The following is a 16,694-nucleotide window of genomic DNA, read 5'->3' as shown; positions in this document are numbered from 1 at the left end:
CTGCAGTACAGAATAAGGAACTAGAAAACACCCCCAAATAATGTGGCCCCATCTCTCTAAGTACCACCGATATCAACAGACCTACTGCACATACAGCATTCTTTTATAGCTCAAGCACTGGAAAAGGGGCCATCCCAGGCTTTAAAGCATGAGCAAAATCACGCGTGTACACTGAAAGCACTATATCACAAATAAATGGACCACATACCACACAAAGCAGCAGTCAGGGGAAAAGCTTTACTGAGAAAAAATACAACAAATTCCAGAGTGCATGGTTTTAAGCCCACCTCATCATCCCTCTAGCAGTGAGGACATAAGACTACTCAGTTACCACACACTCCCCTCTCACGAAGGAAGACCAGCAGCTGGCATCTGGTCTGCGCTGCTGGACGGGGTCAGGAGGAAAGTGTGTAGGGCATCACCCTCCACTCTCCCCCTTCCTCCTGGCCCAGTGAGGTCAAATCCAGCCATCCCATGATGCAGGATTCCTGACTGGATCTTGTGAACACCATGGGTATAGGAAGAGTAGTGCAAGCATTTAGGGTAAGAGTTCCACAGGGACTTTCATACTCAGTGGCCAGTGCTGAAGACAGGTGTCTAAGCCCCAGTCACCAGAATAAATCCTTCAGTTACTGGCTTGTCCCTTGATTCCCGGAAGTTCTCCCTTCATCCTTCCATTAGGAAGGGAGCTGGTGTGGAGTTGAATGCTTAAAGAATCAAGCAGCTAAAGGGAGGGCGAGAGTGCTTTCTGTCATCTACAGAACCAGGAGACAGTCTGTAGCAGTGATGCCCCTTCCTGAAGTCACGCTTCAGTCATGTTTTAAGGACAGGCCAGCCTCTAATGAGAGGAGCAATCTTGGGAGCCTCCACAAGACTTAAAAAAATTAGGAGACCTGAGGCAAAGTTGAATTTGTTTTTCTAAAGCTCAGCGCTGAGGCCGAGAAGGGCACAGCTGAATAGCCTCCCATCCTTAAGCGTTGTAAAAGCTCCAGGGAAGCCCTAGGCTCTGCCAGCAACCATGATGGTCAATCGGCTGGCCCACCCCACCTCTACAGCATCACTCTCGCTCATTCGTCTTCCAGCCCCTTTATTGCATTGTGTTCATAGAGAATATATAGGTATTTAAACTTCTGACAATAATTTTAACTTGATACATCCAAGTTTAACTTGCTTTTTAATATATTTATAGATATAAAATTAGGCCTCTAACAGTGATAGGGACAGGGAAATTGCTGCCACTGAACAGTTAAAAACAAAACCAAGAGGTAACTTTTCCTGTTCTTCCACCTCTTGACCCTCCCACATCTCCAGTCTCCATCCCAGACCCCATTTAGAGGGTGACGGATGAAGAGAGAGCAAAGTACTGTGGTAAGGACAGAGAATTAAGTGTTGTGGGAGGGAGAGAGAGGGGGTGCTGGGATGGCTGGGGGCTCTTAAGGATTTCCCAGAAAAACAGGATCCTGGGATGTGCTTGCTCAGGGGCAACCCCCCCCCAAAAAAAAACAAAAAAAAAAAAAAACAAAAAAAGAAAACAAACAAAAACCCCCCTAATGCAACTGTCAGACTTCTTAAAAAACAAAGGGAAAAAAAGGTGAAAACCCTAAACCAAAGAGAGCGGCCTTCCTACCCTTCTCTCTGGCCCGTTGGTACTACACCCCCCACCCTCCAAAAGAAACAAGGGAGGTTAAAGAAAAAGAAGAAAAAGAAGCCAGTTGACGAAAGGCTTCAGGGAAAGGCCCACTTCTCTGAGTCCTTCGCACCTTCCATGGAACCTCATTCAGGGCTCGGTCTCATCTCTCACTTCTAGGGGTTCTCTGCTGGCTCAACCTCCCGTGCTCTGTCCTCCTCAGATAGCTTTCTTTTATTTAAACAAAAAGTCCAAAGTGCATTTCTGTTGAATGTAAGGGCCTGGGGCTGAAAAAGAGCTGCCCAGGCAGGAGCGGGTCAGCAGCCCCGGCCCATCCCTCCCAAGTTTGGGGCCTCAGGATGGCATGCACTGCACCCGGTCAGGGCCCTCCTCCTCGTCCGATGTGTCTGAGGAGCTGGGAGACTCATCAGAGTCCGCATCTGTGGCCCCAACCCCAGGTTCTCGCCAGCGCTGTAGAATGGGAAATCCTTGTTAGTAATGTCCCTGGATCAAGGACAAAACTGTTAGATCTAGATTGAGTCAGGGGTCAACAGAAGGTTTTTTTTTCCCCTAAATTAAAAAACTCAGGGTGACCTGGTTACTACCAATCCTACCCCAGCCTCCCTGGTAGCCAGGCTTATGGTGCTTACTACTGTACCTGGCTCAGATTTTCCTTAAAAGGCCAGACAGGAAATCTTTTAGGCCATGTGGTCTTTGTTGGAACTGTTCAGCTGTCTCTGCACCATGTGAGCAGCCCGAGGTAATACAAAAAAAATAGTATGGCTGCATTCTCAATAATAATGTGTTTGTTTGAGACCTGCCCTAGACCTCTTTTAACATGACAGTTAACACAGTCACCCGAGCAGTGGTTTCTTCTCTACTCTCCCCACCCTCCATAAGCTAGCCCTCTGCATATACGGTGACAGGACAAATCACACACCACCTCCTTTCTACTAGTTCCTCTCATGCGGGTAAAGGCCAGTGGGTGGGACACCCGACCAAGACCACTCCATTCCTCTGTAAAGCAGTAAGGAAGTGTGCCATGAAACTTTCAGCTTTCTGTGAAGGAGCACAGTCCGTGGGAGCTCACTTCCAACTGAAGCTTACCCGATGATGGCGTCTCTGTCTCAGGTGGTGCATAAGGAACCACAGCATGTGACTATCAAACAGGTCAGTGTGATGCAAGCTGTCCTCATCCCGCTCTCGCTTGTTCTTCTTGATCACCTGGAACCCAAAACGGTTGGGGGAAGGTATGTGAATAGAAACTCTGTGCTTCATGCAGACTGGTGCTGCTGTTTGGACGACTGTAACCCAGCATGTGAAGACAGAGTTAGGGTTAGCCTGAGCTAAGCATTGAAAGTCTATCTCTGAAAACCAAGGGTTAGAATGTAGCTCAGTGGTAGGTCATTTGCAAGGCATGTGTGCGTGTGTATGCATACACGCGTGTACACACACACACACACACACACACACACACACACACACACACGCAGACTGTGTCTTCTGTCCCAATAAATTGTTCTTTCAGTTATCACTAGCTAATGGAGAGCTAGATTAGACTAGCAATGGACGCCCAAGGTCAGCCATTGAGAAGGTTGGATGCTTTAATGTAAAACAGTTTTTCTGAGGATGCTTTCTACCTTCTAACTAGAAGCATTTCAGAGGTCAGGACTGCCCCACGGAAGCAGGGAAGAAGGCAGAAGATGGTGTGAGAGCAATGCCTTCAAAGAGCTGAGTAACAGTTGCTCCTCCCTATGATGTATGAAGGCTGAGAGTTAATAGACACCAATGTCTTCAGGTAGCCACTTACATCCTTTAACCCTGTTAGCTCAGTGGAGGCTTCTGCTGTTGGTGCCCAGATCTTCACATCATGGTCTAGGCCACTGGTTGCCAAAACAGGTAGGTGAGGATGGGGCTCAAGACAGTTTACCTGGGTTAGGAGAAACGAGAGCATGGGCTCAGGATCATACATATACACACATGGGAGTATAGCTTAAAACATGAGAGCCACCTTGAGCCAAATTGTTGCCCTTGATAGCCCTGGCAGTAGAGGAGATAAAAACTGGGTATAAAATCAGCCTGTCTAAAACATTTCCAATATACAGAGGAGGGGAGGCTGCATCCTTAGATATAGCCCCAAGAGCAGGCAGAGACTGGACATGCTTACTGCTGGCTTCATAAGGTAATGAGGTACAGACCCCATTCACTCCAGAATCTAAAGCTCCAACTTGCCCAAGGCTGGAAAACAAAAACAAACAAAAAGTAACCAAAAACAAAACAAAAAACCTCTTCCAGTAGTTTTTATCAAGTGACATTTTTTCCCCTCTCAAAATTAGGAAAGCAGCAGCTGTCACTGCACTCCCAGAGAAGATTCAGAGGACAATTATATGCACACAGCACTGGTTAGTAACTGAGGATGTCAGGGCTGGGAGGAAGATGAACTGGGGCTGGGGATCAGAAGGGGGTCTGTCTAAGAACTCTGTTATCATAGAGGGCAACATCTTGCTCCCTGCTCCTCCAAGGGCACAGTAAACGCTGCTGCAGGAAAGCACAGGTAACAGCAGACTCTGCACTGACTCACTCTCAGCCACCCTCATCCACTGAACAGTGGAAAACACAGTGGACGGCAGACATTGGGTCTCAGACAATTTCCTTTTGTCTGAAAACACCCATGCCCTCTGCTGTCTGACTTGAAGAAATGAGCTTCCAAACAGGGCAGGGCAAGGCAGGGCAGGGCAGTTCCCATCCCCACCGGAAGAGCCAGTCCCAGATGTAGCTGCTAAAGCATTTTTAGGCGTTTAGTCAGATGAGGAACTGATAGAAAAAGCACCCGCCTTGCAGCTGCTCTACAGTCCAAGAAAATAAACCCTGGCAAAAAGCCTGTTCTAGTTCTCTCTGGACCAACCTTAGCTGCTGTGCCTGCACATTCAGACCACAGCTAAGGAAAAGACAAGACAGGCATGGAGTAAAATAAAGGTGACTTCATTTTCTTTAGCTTTGAATTTACAAATGAAATAGGTTAAAGAAGGCCAAATCTAAGTCTGAGTTTGAGAGCCCCGTATTCCTCTCCCATTTCACACGGGGGCTCACGGCAGTTCCTTTGAGGCTATGTACTTGGGAGCCTGAGGAAGTACTAGAGAACAAACTCCAGTAGGAACGTTTTCAACAGATGACCTGACAATTTATACAGACAAACCTGACCTCATTCATCCATCCATTCACTCATGAAATCTTGCCCAAGACCTGCCCTCTTGAGCTACCTCTGCTTTATCAACAAGTGGGTAAAGGAACAAACAATTCCTTGGGACCTAAGCCTGAGGACAAAGCCAAAAGCAAGAGGATGAAAGAACAAACTTCATACAATACCTGAAATGGGGCCTGCAGGGGAAGCAGACAGAGAACCTCTGGGCCAGGGGGGCCAAAGGGCCTGGTCACTTCACCAGACCTGTCTCAATGCCAGCACTTACTCTGTCAATAATGCTTGCACAGAAAAGAACCCTGGCCTCAAGACTGGGCGAGGGGTGTAGGGAATGGGCCAGAGCATGGAAGGGCTCTTGGGACAGTAAAGAGTTGCTGTGTGGCATCGTCTCCCACTCTTGTTCCTGTGAAGATGAATGGGGACAAAGAAAGGACCCCAAAACAAGAATTAGGAGACCTGAACAAGGTGGGCAATAATGTCTAAGATTCCTCTGATACTAGCGTTCTACTTCCTGATGGAGAACGCTTCATCATCTATGCCTAGACTGGAGCCTGGTAACCTCCGCTGCTGGGAGGTTGTAACAAATCCAAATGATCCTACAGAGAACTAGGTAAGATCACAGGGATCATTCTCCTTACACAAAGGCAAAAACAAGTAAAGAAACGCTCTTCAGGGGTCATCACTACATCTCTTAAAATCATAGAAACTCTGGCCTAGGACCTAACCACCCCAAGTAGAGGCTCTTCCCCACCTAGCACTGGATTAACCAACGAACCCTGGTGCCAGCCAAACTGGAAGTACACTGGCCAGCAGAATGCTTTGCTTCTGGAGCAGAGTGCAAGACAAGAGTTTAGGATCAAGAAAGACTCACCAGTCCTTTTGGACTTACTATGTGCGTACTGCAGACTTTTCATTAAGACTCCAATGTTTTGAACTTGTTACCTACAGGTGAGAGGAGGGACCTCTGAAGGAATGGAAACTGAAGCGGAGAGAGAGCCTCTTACATTCAGACTATAGAAGATGTAATCTATATGTCCTAGGTCCAAACAATTTAGAGGAAACCAGAATTAAGTATCAAATATCCTCAGAAGCAGACCAAGGAAACAAGAAGAAATGGGACCCTGCCTGCCAAGGAAGCACCTTCAACTCTAAACCACTCTCTGGTAAGCAGCAGCACTGAGTCATAGCTGGGCTGAGGCTCCAGCCTGCAAGACTGAGAAGGATGGGGACAAGCAGCCCCAGCGTTTCTTAGAGGACTCAGGTAACCTTGTCTTCACTGGTAATCAGTAAAGAGGAATCTTCCAAACTCTCTACCCTTTCTTCAGTGGCTCAAAACCCTTGTTTAAACAAATGGTGTTTAACTCTCTCCAAATGCTGGAAGGGAAGAAATAAGGTCATTGAGATATATCCTGAGAGCAGATCATTCCTCAGTCCTTGATTTGTGTGATTCTTTCTTGACCATTAATACAGAGTGTGCTTGAGAAACTCAAAGGCCAGGCGGACAACAATGTAACCATATTACCTAGCAGGCTACTCAGCAGTTCTCTCCAAGAAATATATGAATTATTACATCTGCTTTCCATTCTACACACACACCGGTACATTAGCTGTACTTGTATCCACTTAACAACAGGCATGGCACTTTAATCCCTAAATACAGCATGCATCTGTTAAGTACAAGAATATTCTCTTAAACAGTACATTAAATAAGTTTAGTATTGAATACCATGTTATCTAACTTACAAACCTTACTCGTATCTCCCCAAATATTCAAAATGTTTCTCTCAAGTAAATGTGCATCTAGCTTTTATCTGTTGATCCAGGAATCAGCCAAGCTCACTGCTTACCTTACTTAAAGGGACCAGGCCCAAAGACATCTTCTTTTGACATTGTATAGAAGGTTTGTCCCAAACTAATGTTTTCTTTTTTGGAAAAAGCCCAAGCTTAAGAATTTTGCTCAGGCTATAAATTCTTCCAAAACCCTTTCTTCTTTTCAATAAACTATTCTTTATAAGGGACGAAGGAAGGAATAAAGTATTCCATTCAAAATCTCAGCACTCTCAAGGCATAACTCCTTTCCTTTCGCTATGTGGAACTCTAAAATATGGTACCATATAGTGACAGTGAAAATTTGGTGGCCCACGTAAGACCTATCTTACTGACCTGAGAAACTAGGGGACAGCCAGTCTAACACAGCATACTCACCACACCTCCCTTGTCCCCTTCCATGAACTGAATGATCTGGCAAGATGACTTCTCCCAGAGGAAGATGTGACCACAGTCACTACCGCTCACCACAAACTCACTCTTGGGGCCATAGAAATTGACGCCTTTTACTGAAATGATAAATGAGGGAAGAAACCACATAAGATTTGGCACTGGGCCTGTATTTATTTACCTCACTGAGAATTTAGTAATTTAGTAACTCTGAGTCAGCTGAATGCCAAATAATTCTTTTCACTGCTACAAAACAAGAGAGTGTGTGTGATAGACAATTATTAGAATCACACCAGTTCCAGGCAGTATTTGCACTCTCTTAAAGTGCTCTGTTGGATTGCCAAGTGCAGCAGTCTGCTTCCCTGGGCAACAGTCTGCTTCAATTACACTTTTTCAGGAATAGACCTCCAAATAATAGCCTATCTGTAATTTCAGTTCTGCCCACCCTGGGCCCTAAGATTATTCTTGGTATGTATTTTTATTTATTTATTTTTTTTTAACTTTGAAAAATGACTTTTATCTTCTATACATTGGTGTTCTGCCTGCATGTATGTCTGTGTGAGGGTGTCAAGATTCCCTGGAACTGGAATTACCGACAGGTATGAGCTGCCATGTGGGTGCTGGGAATAGAACCCAAGTCCTTCGGAAGGAAAGCCAGTGCTCTTAACTGCTGGATTTTATTGTTACTCAGTCATAAGTTGATCTGAGACTGACAAAGGTATGTGGCACAGTCACATGCACCAGACGCACATGAACAAGAAATCGCTACAAACTAAGTAAAAACACCCAAGTCCTTCGACTTTGTCAACGACAGGGGTCCACCTATTAAAGCCAGTGCCACATACCAGCCACAAGACTGACACTTTTCCTTTTGCTTGACCACGTAATGAAATCCAAATACAGAACCCTGCCCCTCTTTCCTTCTTACCTGTTCAAGAGAAGTAGTAAAGGTTTTAATAGTGTTTCAGGATCAAATGGTGACACGCAGCTCAGAGGAGTGGTACCAACAAAGTGCAGGAATTCCTTGCCTTCTCTACACTAGAACCAGTTAGGATACTTTTCAAACATCCCAATGTTCCAGCTGCATCCAGCATCGATTAAATACAATGTGTGTGGGAGGAGGCAGGCATCAGTGCTTTTATTAAAAGGCGGAGGTTAGTCTAGTGAACCCCAACATTGGAGAACCAGACACAGAACTCAAAAGCCAAACTTCATTGGAAATAGGCCAGATACTACCACTGTTCCTCCTCCTCTGCTTCATGCACAAGGATCCTTCCCTTCTCCCCCTAGACAACTCACCCGCACCTACAGGACTACATCAGCACCACAACTTTCCGTGGCTTTCTTAAAGGACCCTGTGCCTACGCTACAGTATGTGAAATTGCAGAAAACAAACAAGTCTAGCTTCATGCTTAAACCAACTGGTGGCAACATCACGGCAGTGCAGATGCTACTGAGCGCTCCCTGAATCACAGTGAAAAAAAGAAAATACCAGCCCAACTAGGGACAACCCTCTCACTGCCCAAGTTGACACAGGCAGTCTACTCAGGTAGCACCCATTTATACAATGAAGTTAGATAATGTGGGCTGTCACTGTGACCTGGGTCACAGAAACATAGGAAGGCGACTGACCTGTAGCATTATTTCTATGACCTTTATATCTCTTAATATACTGGGCCCCATCACTGTGAGAAGAGTTGAAAAGGTAAATGTCTTCATCATTGTAACTGGCCAGGAGCTCTGCCAAGAACAAAAACACAGCAATGAAGGCAAAGGCTGACAAGTGCAGGACAAAGAAGTCTGGGGCAAAGGGAGACTGTCTAGGACGGGGTTTCCTGTAGGCAGTGTGTCCGTCCTCTTAAGTGCCCAGATATAGCATCCATCCATCTTAGTTAGGTACAGCAGGCATGGAAGCTTATGTAGGGTTTACGAGGAGCACATCAGCAGCCCAGGGGCAGCAGAACACCAAGGAGCTCACCCCCTTTAACTCTGCCAATGATTGAAAGTGTAAGGACAAGCCCGTGGGCCACCACTGCCAGCATTTCCCAGGTCATCTGCTGTGGTCTCCCATCGGCGACTGTTTCCAGCGGCTCCACCTGGAGCTATACAGTGGTGAGCCTGGGGAGCACGCGCCTCACTGGTTCAGCAGCTCCCTAGAACCTGGAGGCATCCAGCCTAGGAGCCAGGCCCTGCACACATACCTGTGCCGTCGTGGCTGTACACAAGACAGGTGATGTTTGCTTTGGACTCACTGTTCACCTGCAATGAGGAGCAGATACCGACTGATACCCCCACCCCATTTGTTAGACCACCTTCAGGAATAGGTTTTTCTAGAAATTCCCCTATATCGTTTCCCAAAGACAGATAGAGATAAATAGAAACAAAGAGGTAGGGGCAGGGTGAATGAGTGAGGGGTCTGTAACCGAGGAAACGTATCCACCTCATAGCAGAGTCTTAGTGTGCCCTGTCTTGGCTCTCTCTGGTGTGCTAGCCATTTCAGTTGCATTATCTCATTAGGCCACACCATGATGGGACAAACCTCCTTTTTGTTGCTGAGAACATTAGACTAATAAAGGTCAACTGGCTCCAAGATCATAAAACCTTTTAAGTGAGAAAGCTAGGATTAAAATCTCTTCACATTATGGCCAGTATGTTTGAAAGCAGCTCCGGATAAAGTCAAGGAAGGCAGGAGCCACTGCCCTTCATGAATCTTACCAAGTGGTGAGGACAGAATTTTTTCAGGACACCATTGTTCTCATTCTCATCAATTTTCCTCTGGTCATAAATCCTATAATGAAAGAAGCAATCAAAGCGTCAAAGCGCACAGTGGTCCACCCCTGCAGAGTTGTAAGACAAAGGCTCTCCCTAATCAAGCCTTTGCTTTGTTCTTTTTAGCAGAGCTGTTCCCCTCCAATCCACTTCCAACTCTACCTCAGCCAGGTACTTTCCACATCCTTTGCCCACAGAGCTCAGCAATCAGACTAGACGCTGACAAGTGAGTTCCGGGATCCTGCTGTATCTCCCTGTCCAGCTCCATCTGCAAGTATCAGCCCCTCATGTTCAAACTCAGGTTCCGTGTCTGAGAGCTGCGTACTTTATGGAGGCCACGCTTTAGAGAAGGCAATAGGCCTTAAAGATTTTTTATTTTTGTGTATGAGTGTTTTACCTGCATGTGTATATCACATGTTTAAGTATAGTGTTGCAAAGGTCAGAAGAGGGCCCCAGGTATCCTGAAACTGAAGTTAGAGATGGTTATGAGCTGCCTTGTGGGTACGACAAACTGGACCCAGGTCTTCTAGAAAAACAGAAAGCGTTCATAACTGCTGAGCCACCATCCCATCCCTCCTTCCTTTAACTTTTTTGGGCTAGTTTTTTCTCTCATAAGTCACAAAAACTATCACCAAACCACCAATGTCCTGAAGTTATCTACAGTCAACTACAGTCAAAACACTGAATGAAAAACAACAACAAACCCAGGATACTAATGTTACATAGCTTCCATTACTGTGCTTCTCTAGCAACCCACTTTACTATTAGCCATTGCTGCCACTGAACCACTGTGCCTAACTCGGACACTTCCATAGGTTTATATCACACACACGCACACGCACGCGCACACGCACGCACAGCACCTTCCAGGTTCAGTACCATGCAGAGGTTCAAAGCTAACCAGGGAATACATCCTCTATAAATCAGGGCAATTACTGTCCTTTCTTCTGTGATAAAATTCCATTTTCATGCTTTACCTGCATCTCCTGACATCCGGAAATCTACTTTAAATCTGTGTCTCTTACTCTGTGCTTTAGACTTACATGTACTTAACAGATACTGTAAAAATCGGCTGTCCAAAAGCAAACTCATTTTCCTTTCAAAACTCTTTCTAAATCATCCCTGTGCCTTCAGTCTGTCAGTGACACTATCCTTACCACAGATGAACAAACCAGATATCAGCTGCTTCATGCACAATCTCTCTTTCATCGAGATGCTTATTTTGTGAGTTCTTTGGCACTCTCATCCATGAATTCACGATCACGTTCCTCTCCCACTCCTCCTCGGGTATTTTCTGTCTTTTATAACTAATTTACTTCTTGCCAGCTCCTCTCCCTGGGTGCAGTGCTCTGGTTATATCTGCTCCTCCCACGTCCCTCCATCATACTCTGCCTCCACTACTATGGTATTTCTTCTGATTTTCCTATTCATGTTGCCATCAGAATTGTATCCAAAACGCAAAATGTCATATGAGTGCCCTACTTAAATCTCTTCACTAATTTCTGAACACTACCGAAAAACAAAGTTCAAACTTCTTAGGATGGCTACCTATAGCTGCCTTAAGGCCTACACATTACACACTCAACAAGCCAAAGGCAACAAGTCTATGATCAAGCTACGATGGTGACCCACACTTCCAATCCTAGCACTGGGGACATAAGGTAGGAGTAAGAGTGTATAACAACAACACAGAGTACAAGGCTAGCCTGAGCTACATAAGACACTGTCTCAAAATTTAAAAAAGGAAAGTCTCATCATTACTGCCATACCTCTCCCTACATTGTTCTTTTTCTCTCAAATACTAATTATCCAACTGTCTTTAATACTTTCTGTATACAAACAAAAACTGCAACATAGTGAAATGCTTTCCAGTGTGTTTTAGTTTGACTTGAGTTCAAATAGTCACTTGAATAATACTGTGTAAGTTACAGATACCTTATATTTTTTCCTATACCACAAATGCTAAATAAATGAATAAATTGATATGTTCCTGACAATATCTAAATACTCTGCATAAAAAGAATATCCAGGAAAATGGGTTATATTACTCCTAAGTAAGTTTATTAACTGTCAACTTTTCTCTCTTAACTAGTTAAGTCTCAATCAACAGCTCTTAAAAAACTGTAAATCAGGGGCTGGGGATTTAGCTCAGTGGTAGAGCGCTTACCTAGGAAGCGCAAGGCCCTGGGTTCGGTCCCCAGCTCCGAAAAAAAAAAAAAGAACCAAAAAACTGTAAATCAACAGAGCTCAAACCCATTCAAAAGTTCAGTGACTAGCCAGGCATGATAGGTAGCACATGCCTGTAATGTCAGAACTCAGGACGCAAAGACAGGAAGAGCCCCCAGTCAGGACTACAGTGAGACCCTGTCTAAAACAAACCCAACCACCAGCACCATCACATTAAGGTTAGTGTCAGCAACTGAGCAAAAGTACTAAATACTCAGAGCCCATGGGGTGGTGTGTGTGTGTGTGAACTACTCTGTCCCTTAGCACCCAGTACTCTTTATTCTTTGTTTTTTGTTTTTTAGGCAATACTTATTTTTCTTTTCTTCTAATCATAAAATAGGATGCCGGACTAGGTAGGGGCTGGCAACTGTTAAACAGACAGAAAACCCTGGCAGGGCACCAAGCAGCCTGGCTGAACTCTTGTCATCAGAGCACTGATATGCTGGTCGGCAACACGGAAATGATTAGTCATGGTGGGTTGGGGATTTAGCTCAGCGGTAGAGCGCTTGCCTAGCGAGCACAAGGCCCTGGGTTCGGTCCCCAGCTCCGAAAAAAAAAAAAAAAAAGAAAAAAAAATGATTAGTCATGGCTATGTTCCAGTAAAACTTTATTTTTTAAAAATATCTTTAATTGTGCATATGCCTGAATATGGGTATGAGCATATGAATGCAGGTACCCACAGAGGTGAGAGCGCTGGATCCCTAGAGTTGGAATTGCAGGCAGTTTGAACTGTGATGCTCTCTCTGCCCATCCAGTGGTGGGTCTATGGTCTCTGCCACAATGCCCACCTAGTTCTATGGGGGCACTGAGGATCTAAATGCAGGTCCTCATGTTTGTGTGTAAGTCATACCAACTAAGCCATCTCTCTAGCATCCTTCTCAAAGCCTTCTGTAAGCTTTCAGGCAGCCTCTGATTTGTTACCCTGGACTGCTTACCCCTGTTTGACCTTACTCTGATGTTCTTCTAATGTGCTATTCTCACTCTAAGGAGAGGGGCACTATCTACCAACTGTGCCACCTTAGGAACCAAGGCCTAGCCCAAATCTTATAGTAGTAGGTTAACAAGACAGCCAACTAAACTACCAATTTACCAGTAAAGGATTCATCCCTGATACTCTCCTTTCTAGTGCTAGGGCTCTAGCCAGGGATTCAAACACAGTAGACAACTGCTCTTACACCATGCTCCTCCAAACTCTTAAATCAATCTATATACAGTTTAATCATAGGAACTCACACTTTATTGTCTCCACTTGATAATTTCTCTTTTTTTCCACTTGTTAATTTCTTTTCCTTTTGTCTGCTTTGGCTTTAGATAAAAATCATGTCTCCCTAAACCTGCCTTCATTCCTAAACCTGCCTTCAAATGCTTTTTTCACAACCCTAAAATAAAACCCAGCAATAATGATGTGAAGTCCTGAGGCTAGTTCTCTGTATTCCTTTTCTTTCTTGAAAGGAAACTGCAGGAACTCCTTCAGGCCAGTAGTAAAAGCCACGGTGTTATTATACCACATGAAGTATTTAGTATGTCTTCAATCTGTACCAGAAAATAAAGATTCCAACAACATTCAGGAAGTTAGACTGAAGAACTGCCAGCGAAACTGAGATGAGCATAACTCCCGCCAGAGATTTGGGTACCAAAAGGACTCTGTGCTCATGCAGAATCAGTGTGGCTCAAACACGCATATGCACTCCTGTCAAGGAAGCAGGCTGCCATCTGCTAAGGCACCAGGGGTGCACAAAAGACGGAAAACATCGACGCCAAGGAAAGGAAAGATCCGAGTATTTTATTCCTTTGTGCACTGAAATGCTAAGATCAATTCTCAGCCTTACTTTGAACCTTGGGAAACGATAAGCCGTGGAACAGGGCACTGGGACTTTATGCTCTGTAAACATCTTGATCCTCATGGTTAAATTCTTCATAACAGACTTTTCAAGCAATCTATTTCTTCAAGGAAAAAACCCAACTAGAAGTTCAGTGACTGTATGGAGCTTAACCCAGGAAAGTTCTGACAACAGCCTTTTGATCAACAGTATCTTACATAAAAGTAGTGAGGGGGCTAAAGAACTGTGCCAGCAGCTAAGAGCTCCCAGGACCCACATGTTACACGGTAGCTGACAAACACCCCAGACTCCATTTCCAGGAGATCCACAGCCCTCTTCTAGCCTCTGTGGGTGCCAGGCACACACATGATGTACACACATACATGCAGGCAAAAGACTCACGCACACAATATAAACACATAAAATATTGCTATATATTTAAAGACCAAATACACACATAGATATTTGTTTAAAGACTGAATAAAAGAAATACATTTTGAAAGAGTAACAATTGGGCTGGGGATTTAGCTCAGTGGTAGAGCGCTTACCTAGGAAGCGCAAGGCCCTGGGTTCGGTCCCCAGCTCCGAAAAAAAAAGAACCAAAAAAAAAAAAAAAAAAAAAAAAGAAAGAGTAACAATTGTCCAGAACTCTTGAAAAGGTAAACCATGTTTTCCTGAAAACATATCTCATAATTCTAATGAATAAAGTAATTTCACAATAGTTACAAAAAGGTGCTTTCATTACAAAAGAAGAATTTCAACTACCAGCAGATCAGAAAAGGAAAACACCATCTTTCTAATCATGCTATCCCTCCTTTTTGAAATTGAAATCCCAAATGTAGAAATGTAGTCAAAATACGGCAGCCAGCGAATGTGGGTCAGAAGGAGAACAGCTGGTGCGGTGAGGAAGAAAGAATGGTGTATTTTCCCTGAGTATGTCTCAATACCAGTGTTAAAAACAGATGTTCACAGCAACAAAGATATCACTGCAGATAAAGAACAGTGACTCAGAACAACAGAAGCGAAAATCCTTAGTCCCTCTAATCTGACCACTGTTCAAAGCTGCCAGTGAGGCGCTGTCAAGATGACTAACTGGGTAAGCACATTGGTGCTCAGTGATGCGAGATTCACGGACTGAGTTTGATTCCTATAACAAGTGTTAAGGACGGAGCTGACTTCTGAGTTGTCTCCCGCCTTCCACGTGCACGCTAAATACACTGTGGTATACACACCCTTATCTACTGTATCACAGCCACACAGATTAATACAAAAATTAAATTTAAATTTATCTGAAAAGAGTGCTAGTACAACATCGATTTATCTAGGAAAATAGTGGAAGACACATATGGGTTCATGTCTTAGCCACTATGTGGGACAATCTTATCATTCTTTAAAGTGTGATCATTTCTTTAAAACACGATAATCCCAGGATTGGAAAGACGGCAAATCATCAATGCTCTCTCCTCTGGCTTCCTCAAACACCACTCAAGAATGTGCTGCTCAGTTACACATATGCAGACCTTCATGCACATAAAACAGATTAACTCTGAAAAGGACACTTCCCCATAACATGAAACTCCTCCGGCTGTTGTAATAGGGAACAGAATGTCTCACAGGTGCTTGAGCAGTTCCCAAAAGGGGAAAATGGTCAACAAGGTATTAAAGGATTCCACAATTTGCTAACTTAGCATTGGGGAGCATCTGGCAATATACAATGTATCCTAAGTCTCAAACTCTCAAACATCCAAAAGACTGATGAACTCACCTAACAAACTGATCGCGTCCACCCACTGCAAACTGGTGGGTATTGGCAGGGTTCACGTAGATTGTATACAGCCCCACTTTCTTCTCCTTCTCCTTTGTCACCACCAGTTTCCTTCAAAAAGTAGAAAAAGTATACAGTTATATTCTCCAAAGACCCAGGGGGAGCTCAGCACCACAGCTCAGATCTGTAATCATGGCACTGAAGAGATTCACTACCTGAATTCAGGGCCAGCCTGGGCCTCAGAGAAATGTCTCAAAAATAAAAATAAAACTAGCACCAACAACAAAAAAACCTGAAAGACCCAAGATGGTCATGAAAAGTGGGGGGGGAAAAATCAACAGAGTAAATGCAGACACGGCTAGTAAATCAAATTCTAATCTGTACCAAAAAAAAGGAGGTGTTTTTGTTTTGTTCTATTCTGAATTACAAAATAAGAAAATGCACTATGCTACTCTGAGGAGTGGGGAAAACACGAAGACATGGTCTAGTGTTGTCTCAAGAGCATAGGCTGGCAATCATCGTGGTGAGTGATTGAGCCAGAGTCATAAAGACATCCAAGACTTTCTTCCATGCAGGGGATGGGAAAGGGAAGGAAGGACAACAGGAAAGAGAAGTGGCATGTCTGTTATCCCAGCATTTAGTCCCAGCCAAAGCATAGCCATGACATCGATCCTTAGCCCCACCTCATCTGGGTAGGTGGCACATAGCTGCGATCCAGCACTCAGAACAGGAAGGAAGAGACGGAGCTGAAGTCATCCTCAACTATCTAAAGGACTAATGACCAGCTCAGGTTACATGAAACTTGTCTTTTAAAAAAAAAGAGATGAGGCAGGGGGTTGGAGAGATGGCTCAGTGGTTTAGAGCACTGGCTGCTCTTCCAGAGGACCTGAGTTCAATTCCCAGCAACCACATGGTGACTCACAACCATCTGTAATGGGATCTGATGCCCTCTTCTGGTGTGGCTGAAGACAGCTGCAGCATACTCAAATACATAAAATAAAATCTTAAAAAAAAATTGAGGAAGATTGTAAAGAAAAGGAAGATGTTTTAGGGGGCAAAGAGAAGAATCTA

At 44.4% G+C, this 16,694-nt stretch overlaps 1 protein-coding gene across 6 annotated transcripts in view; it reads right to left on the bottom strand.

Moving 5' to 3' along the window:
- The window catches only part of Dcaf8 (DDB1 and CUL4 associated factor 8), a 57,920-nt gene that overhangs the window by 9,768 nt on the left and 31,458 nt on the right, over positions 1 to 16,694 (bottom strand). For 2 of the 6 annotated variants that reach the window (XM_006250297.5, XM_006250298.4), the window contains exons 7-14: positions 15,624 to 15,734; positions 9,759 to 9,831; positions 9,245 to 9,302; positions 8,676 to 8,783; positions 7,032 to 7,162; positions 3,438 to 3,557; positions 2,735 to 2,851; positions 219 to 2,098 (exon numbers count right to left, since the gene is read on the bottom strand). In XM_006250297.5, coding sequence (XP_006250359.1) covers positions 1,982 to 2,098; positions 2,735 to 2,851; positions 3,438 to 3,557; positions 7,032 to 7,162; positions 8,676 to 8,783; positions 9,245 to 9,302; positions 9,759 to 9,831; positions 15,624 to 15,734 — 835 coding nt within the window. In that variant the 3' untranslated portion in view covers positions 219 to 1,981. Of the gene's footprint in view, positions 1 to 218; positions 2,099 to 2,734; positions 2,852 to 3,435; positions 3,558 to 5,094; positions 5,230 to 5,715; positions 5,769 to 7,031; positions 7,163 to 8,675; positions 8,784 to 9,244; positions 9,303 to 9,758; positions 9,832 to 15,623; positions 15,735 to 16,694 lie in introns of those variants that run through there. The other 4 variants (XM_063272522.1, XM_063272520.1, NM_001014231.1 and 1 more) reach the window with 3 other exon arrangements.

The sequence above is a fragment of the Rattus norvegicus genome, chromosome 13, assembly GCF_036323735.1.
Source record: "Rattus norvegicus strain BN/NHsdMcwi chromosome 13, GRCr8, whole genome shotgun sequence".
NCBI lineage: Eukaryota > Metazoa > Chordata > Mammalia > Rodentia > Muridae > Rattus > Rattus norvegicus.
This window is presented reverse-complemented; position numbering and strand designations above follow the sequence as displayed.